This window comes from Cydia amplana, chromosome 2 (genome assembly GCF_948474715.1).
Source record: "Cydia amplana chromosome 2, ilCydAmpl1.1, whole genome shotgun sequence".
NCBI classification, from domain to species: Eukaryota; Metazoa; Arthropoda; class Insecta; order Lepidoptera; family Tortricidae; genus Cydia; species Cydia amplana.
Genome location: NC_086070.1, coordinates 17157446 through 17164670, shown reverse-complemented (window position 1 = coordinate 17164670; position 7225 = coordinate 17157446). Strand labels below are relative to the sequence as shown.

The 7225-nt window shown below is 36.9% G+C and overlaps 1 protein-coding gene across 1 annotated transcript; it reads right to left on the bottom strand.

Moving 5' to 3' along the window:
* Positions 1-4322: 4322 nt before the first annotated feature.
* On the bottom strand, positions 4323-6707 carry LOC134656489 (uncharacterized). Its single transcript, XM_063512051.1, has 2 exons — positions 6572-6707; positions 4323-6048 (listed from the first exon to the last, which is right to left on the bottom strand). The coding sequence occupies exons 1-2, from the start codon at positions 6705-6707 to the stop codon at positions 4976-4978; spliced, it is 1209 nt and encodes a 402-aa protein (XP_063368121.1). The 3' UTR covers positions 4323-4975.
* Between the last annotated feature and the right edge of the window lie 518 nt (positions 6708-7225).

Sequence of the window (7225 nt, the reverse complement as noted above, 5' to 3'; positions counted from 1 at the left end):
TTTTTAGGATTTATTCCATAGCAACCAAAGTTGATGTCTCAGTACCGTAGCAAGCAAGATATACCCGCGTCATATATCTGCTCAGATCAGCGGCCCCTATAAATTCCCTTAGTATTCCTTATTTCTGCCGCGACCCGTTTCAACCGAGACATATGACCCGCCTTCATACGACTTCGCTGATTGTTTCCTAACAAATAAACTAAGAACAAACTCATTTAACTCGCATATTGTGTACGGCATCCATTGAGAATGAGATGAAGTCGTAATGTTGTTTGAAGTTTCTTTGCTATCGAAACAGGTCGAGTGGAATGCGAAAAAAGTTTTCGTAGGTAGCTTAGTTTCTTCTGGGTATAAATTACATAGAGTGCTCAGGTATTCAAGATTGTTAGTCTGAAAATAAATATGAGGTTGTCCTAAACTTATAAAGTTATGTTAACAAAACTCTAAATACCAATATTAATTAGCCACACACTATACTATTAACCATTAAACGGCAAAGGTTATTGGTGTAAATAAATTCCATTTGGTTGAAAGTAAGTAATTTTTTTTATTTATATTTTTTAGAGATAAATGGCCTTCGTCACTGAGCGATGATGTCGGCCTCATAAAAATTACACATGATTACTGTCTACGGTTTTACAATTTGATTATTAAGTACATACCGTAAAATGGGGTGAGTAGGTTTCGCGGTGAGAGTTGGGTTATGAATGGGGAGAGAAGAGATGAAAGGGGGGTGAGATGGGATTTTAAGGCTACTGCTACAAAAATAATGTATTCCAATTTAAAATGGAGCTATAGTAATGCTCATAACAATAAAAAATCGATCCAACAATCTTCCAAAATCACCTTTGTATGAAAACCCAGCTCACCCCAAATACGAGGGACTACGGGGTGGTTTTCCTGTTTATCGTCAAAGTTATGAAATGGAACTACCCAAAATAAAATAAAAACTAAAATACAAACGTCCGGAACACTTATTATATACACCATTCAGTTTGCATATGTAAAAATAAAATGTTATCGAGGTTTGAATGTCAGTTTTGACCCTAATTTTACGGTAGTACAACTTAATAAAGAATATTTTCGTCGTGGTTAAAAATTGCCACTCAAGTTTTCACAGATTTAAATATCAAAAAGATATTAACTAAACAGAGCGTCAATATGGAAGCCTGTTTTTTGTGTTTACGAAAGCGCTAAGTTTGTAAAAGTTTTAGTTTTTCCGAAGCTGTCCGCTGTGCGCGTGATTTATACGCAAACTTGGTTAACTCGAATCTATCTATAGGTTCTTGCAGCGTTATAAGGAAACAAAAAAACAGCTTAGTCACTTGAATAAATATTACAATAAATATAATTCGATTCAAGAGCTTTAGGAATTTTTACACAGATTATCTAAATTAAAAATGATGTCTCGTTGGAATACATTGGCGCCTCAGAACGCCCCGCCCATCGCCCATCTAGGTTCTTTGAAAGTGTAAGAGTTTTCAGTATTTTCTCTCACAAATGGTATAACACAATGTAGAACTGTTGTTTAGTCAACATATAATTAGAGATTAAACGAACTTACCTGTAAGTGAAGTTCTATCCTAATTATGCGAAGGTTTCGTCCGAAGATATTAGCATAAGAGACACATGTAGTATCGCGTAGCGCATGCCATTTCACACTATTTTGAGAATCATAAATTACTTTTTTTTTTTTTTTGTAAGGTAGTTTGCCTACCAGCTCCCGTCTACCCGTACTTCATTTCTTTGAGAGTATAGCTACCAGCAGGTTTATCATATTTTTACGATCAATGGGGTGTATGCTATTACACAATGCGGAGGGGGGGTTGCTAATATCTTCGGACGAAACCTTCGCATAATTAGGATAGAACTTCACTTACAGGTAAGTTCGTTTAATCTCTAATTATACTCGGTTTCGTCCTCTATATTAGCATAAGAGACACATGTAGACTTTTAGAGACAATGATCGTAAAAGTATGAGTAATAATGGAATGAAATACCTTAAGGTACTCATAAATCATCTTTTATTGATTTACTTTATAAGTAGATGTATACATGTATACATTGATTTTTGGTAGGTATATATTGACTAAGAGATAATCTACATTACCTACTTAATATAATCTTTAAGATTTAGTTGACATTTAAATATAATTAACTTTTCATGATTGTTAAGCCAAAGCAATCATCATCATTTGGATCAATAACAGGGCGATTATAAAATTTGGCAAATGTTTGCGAGGTAGAACTCCAGCCCGCAGTTTTGCGTATTTTATCTAAGCTGACACCTGATCTCAGAGCAGCGGAAGAGGCGGCATGCCGGGTACTATGCGCAGTGAACGATGACGTATCAATTCCGCTTAAGGCTAAAATATTTTTAACCCATCTACTTAATGTTTGCGTACCGACTTGTTTATGGGGCTTTTTAAAACTTATAAAAAGACATTCTGCTTGATTTCTAATATTTTTAGTCTTTTGTAAATATGAGTTAATTGTTCGTGCCGGACAAATCTCTGGTTTCTCATTAAAAAAGGGCAAGACCAGTAATGGTTGTGTAGAACCAATTCGCGAAGTTTTAATGAGGTCTGGAATTTTAATTTTAATTTTATCTGAGCAATTTTCAATATTGCATGTTTTAATATTAGCCAGCGTTTGTACTCTATGAGCTGTTATGAGAGCCAAAAGTGTTATTAACTTTTTAGATATCTGCTCGAGAGATAAGTCTTCATTGGGATACCATTTTTCCAAAAAATCTAACACGACTGATGGATCCCAGGTTTCGTTATATTTAGGAAGTGGAGGTCTAGAGCGAAATACTCCTTTAAAAAATCGTTTTAAATCATCGTTATCTGAGATTTTTTCATTAGCAATCAACGAGAGGGCAGATCTATAAGAATTTAATGTTCCATATTGGGCACCATTAGTAAACAAAATTGTTAAAAATCGTATGATTTCTGGAATTGATACATCATAAATGTTCAATTTATTCTCTATACAATAAACGAACCACTTTTTATAGCACCCTTCATACTGCTTGTATGAATTATTAGATAAAGAATCCAACAGGATATGTGTAGAAGATGGTGGGACACCTCTTCTTAGCATCGCTTCGCGGATAATATTCCTGCCACCAGGGTAGTCTGTGAGCGCACCTGCCGGCGGCTGGAAGTAGCAGACAAAATTAGATTATTATTTGCTTCCAGTACTAAAAGTTTTGACACCAATAAACTTTTGAAAAGTGGATACCACGGTTGCGTGGGCCATTGTGGAACCACCATTATACCTCTAGCTTTATCGTTAATGATTTTTCTTAATGATTTTAAGATCATAGTGAATGGGGGAAAGGCATAGAAGTAAAAGTTAGACCAGGATACTGTAAATGCATTTATCGCATACGCGTCGGGGTCTCTGTGCCAAGACATATAAATCGGGCATTTATTATTAATTCGACTAGCAAATAAATCGATATTCGGACAGCCAAATTCATTTACAATATTTTGAAATGCGTAGTTAGCAAGTTCCCACTCAATATCAGGATGCGAACGCCTCGACTCCTGATCCGCTATAAGATTATCCGCAGAGCGAATATACGAGGCGAATACAAATAGTTTTTTAGTTTCGCAATATTGCCAAAGTTGCTTTGTGATTTCTGTCAAATGAGGGAACTGAATACCTCCCATTCGATTAATGTAGGAGATAGCAGTGGTATTATCAATGCGAAGAAGAATTTGTTTATTGTACAAGTTTCGTGAGAATATTTTGAGACCAATAAATGCAGCCATAATTTCTAGCTGATTTATATGGTTTTTGCGTTCGTCTGCATTCCATGGACCGCTTGCCTTCTGGTCTCCACATGCTACCCCCCACCCAGTGGTTGAGGCGTCAGAGAAAATTTCTACCGCGTAATAATCGTCTTTGATTTTACAACTAGAATTTTCTATTTTATTTTTCCACCATTCAAAGTCAGTGCGTAAGTTGTTTGGGATAGTCATGAAGATATCGTAATTATCATGATCTTTTAAGTTTAGATATTTGCACCTTTCGAAAAGTTTCGTATAAAGCCAGCCGTATTCGACGGCTGGACATGCAGATGTAAGAAGACCTACAAAACTTGCGAAATCTCTTATTTTGCATCGTTTAATTGCTGAGAATTTTTTAATTTCATTTTTTATTTTTAATATTTTTTCTTTTGGCAGAGTAACTTCATATTTGTTAGAATTTATTATATATCCCAAAAACTTGCAAGTCTTTGAAGGGGTGAGATTGCTCTTTTCTTTATTTATAACAAAGCCGAGAGAGGTAAGAAGCTTTTTTGTATTTTTTATATTTGTGAGGCATTCCTTATAATCTTTGCCGATAAGTAATAAGTCATCTAGATATATGGTAGATAAGTAACCACATGACCTTAGCAACTTCACTACTGGTTTCATAACTTTTGTGAAAACAAAAGGAGCAGTGTTTAACCCGAACGGAAGGACATTAAATTCAAAGATATTATTTTCAAATTGGAATCGGAGGTATTTCCTGTCACTATTGTGTATTTTAATAAGGAAATAAGCATCCTTTAAATCTAATGTACTTAGATAATAGTCCTTTGAAATTAACTTTAAAGCAGTGCGCAAATCCTCCAATTTAAAATGAGATGTATCTATGAATTTGTTCAAAGATTTAAGATTTAAAATAAATCGCATTTTTCCATTCGGTTTGGGTATAAGAAAAATTGGCGACAAAAACTGATCGTCTTGCGCTTCACATTGTGAGATTGCTCCAATTGACAGTAAATCTGAGATAGATTCAAGTATATGTATTCTTTCTTGATTAGAGTAGTTTCTTGTACTTGGTGGTACTAATTGTGAAACTGGTTTAGAAAATGGAATTTTATAACCCTTGATATAAGACAGTACTAGAGGATCATCTGTGAGCATTAGCCATTGAGTATAAAATTTAGCTAATCTACCTCCTGGTATTACCGTTGTTAACGATGTCTGTGGCTCGTCCTGTAGTGCTGATGCTGCGATGGCCTCGAGGTGTGCATGGGCCGATGACGTGTCGAGGTCGCAGGCTCCTTCGCTCGTGACGGTCCCGGCTGCCTGCGAGCTGGGCCCGGCTTCCAGTTTAAATTTTTATTTGTATGGGGTATATTAGGCTTTTTAGCCTGAGATTTAGGCGCCGGAATCTTAAGGTCTGCTCCAGATTTAGTAATGGCTTTTGCCGATTTCAAAGTGTCGGCTAAGTTTTCACTGAATAAAAACTTGTCAATTTTAGTATTTTGAAGCTGATCCTTCATTTCCTTCTTCATGGTGTTCAATAAGAAATTCCGTCTGGTAATAGTATCAGCATGTTGACAATCACATAAGATTCTACTTGAATCTATCAAAAGTTTCAGTAAAGGTGTATTTTTCTCCTTATTTGACATAAGGAGCGTTATAGCTTCACTTAGGCAACTTATAGCGGAGGTAAGTTGTTTTTGTTTATTTTCAATAGCTTTGTCGCGTTTAATTACCACATCCGATACCGCGGCCTTGACTTCCGCGTTGATTTCTGGAGGATCTATCAATCTGCAGTTATCGGGTGTCAAATATCTCTCTTTGAATTCTTTGCGCAACTCCTTCGTTAACCCGTTTGTTGCGCAATGTTCTAATCTAATAGACAGGTCCTTTTGTATGTCTTTTCCATATTGTTTTACAGCATTGGGATCAGTACCAAGTATTTCCATCAAATCAGCATCTAACTCTTCTTCTGTTTCAGGTAACGGCTTGTCAATGTTCTCGATGGCGGGAGTAGCTGGAGAATCCAGGGACGGCGCGGCAGGAGCAGCTGATGCAGCAGGATTAGCTGGCGCGGCGGGAGCCGGCTGCGGGTCTGCTGGAGGCACAACGGCGGCATGCTTCGAGCTTGCGGCCACAGGCGGAGAAACTTCATTGGTTACGGAGCCTGTATCTGACTGGTCCGACCCCGAGTATTGCTGTGCCGGTGACGCATGATAGGCATCATCCTCAGGAATCGCCCATGCGTCTAAAAGGTCCGTGTCTGAAAAGGAGACACAGCCTTATGTCCACGGTGTAGTATAATAACTGTGTAAGTGGCAGTCGCAAGTTTGTTTAACAAGAACTGCCCCCGAACTGTTATTCCACACTTTTTAGTGTACTACGACCATTGTACGTGATAGTAAATAAACACGCCTAAAGAAAATTGCAAGGTATTTTTATTGACAAGTTAAATTATCGGCAGAACAGTCCCAATGCATAGCAAGTACTGTCCGTAGCCGTCAACTTTGTTGTTTACATTTATATACCCGTACCTGGTCTATATATTTACGAGTGAAGTAATTATCTACTTTGTTCAAGAAGAAACAGTCCCATTGTACTGCCCGCAACTCAAACATAAGTAGGTAGGTATAAGGTACCATGTAAACTGGTAATATAACTATTTACTCAAACGTTTAAGGTTTAAAGTGTGTTTTTTAAAAAAAAAAACATCAATTTAATCTGCTATTCATAAGCAATTAAGTTTAAACAACGTTATTTACGTAAACCTTAATACGATTCAAATAAGGTTGCCTATCGCATACCTGATTCATCCTGCGAGTTCGACGAGTCACGATGTTTGTCACGATCTGGTGATCGTAATTTCTTCTCGAGCCGTTTGATTTTCTTTAAAAGATAATCGTAACTATCTTTATCCTTTTCACGTTTACGTTTAGGCATCTTTTAACACGTTAATCACTGATATTTTATCACTTTAACACGGGAGCACGATGTGAAACGGCGGGGCACTAAAAAGCGAATGAAGTACGGGTAGACGGGAGCTGGTAGGCAAACTACCTTACAAAAAAAAAAAAAAAAAAGTAATTTATGATTCTCAAAATAGTGTGAAATGGCATGCGCTACGCGATACTACATGTGTCTCTTATGCTAATATAGAGGACGAAACCGAGTATAATAGCATATTTCCAAACAAAAATATTTATTCAGAAAAACCTACCACTACCTACCTATAGTTAGGTACTTACTGCAAAGGTAGTGCTAAATCATTGGTGGTGAATAAGCTACAGCCTCATCCGTACTCTGCACCTACTTTGGAAGTGCCACTTTTAACGTCATATTTTCATAGAAATTATACGTTTATGAAGTCACCTTTACACTATGTCACTGCAAAGTCTCTGCAGAGTTAGTTAGAGTTATTGGTTGAGTATAATAGGTACAAGAGTGTGCCAAACAATCCG

Coding starts and splice junctions, on each gene's coding strand:
- LOC134656489 (XM_063512051.1), bottom strand. CDS start 6,707: ATGCCTAAACGTAAACGTGAAAAGGATAAAGATAGTTACGATTATCTT. Junction 6,049..6,571: donor GAACTCGCAGGATGAATCAG/GTATGCGATAGG, acceptor CGTGGACATAAG/GCTGTGTCTCCTTTTCAGAC.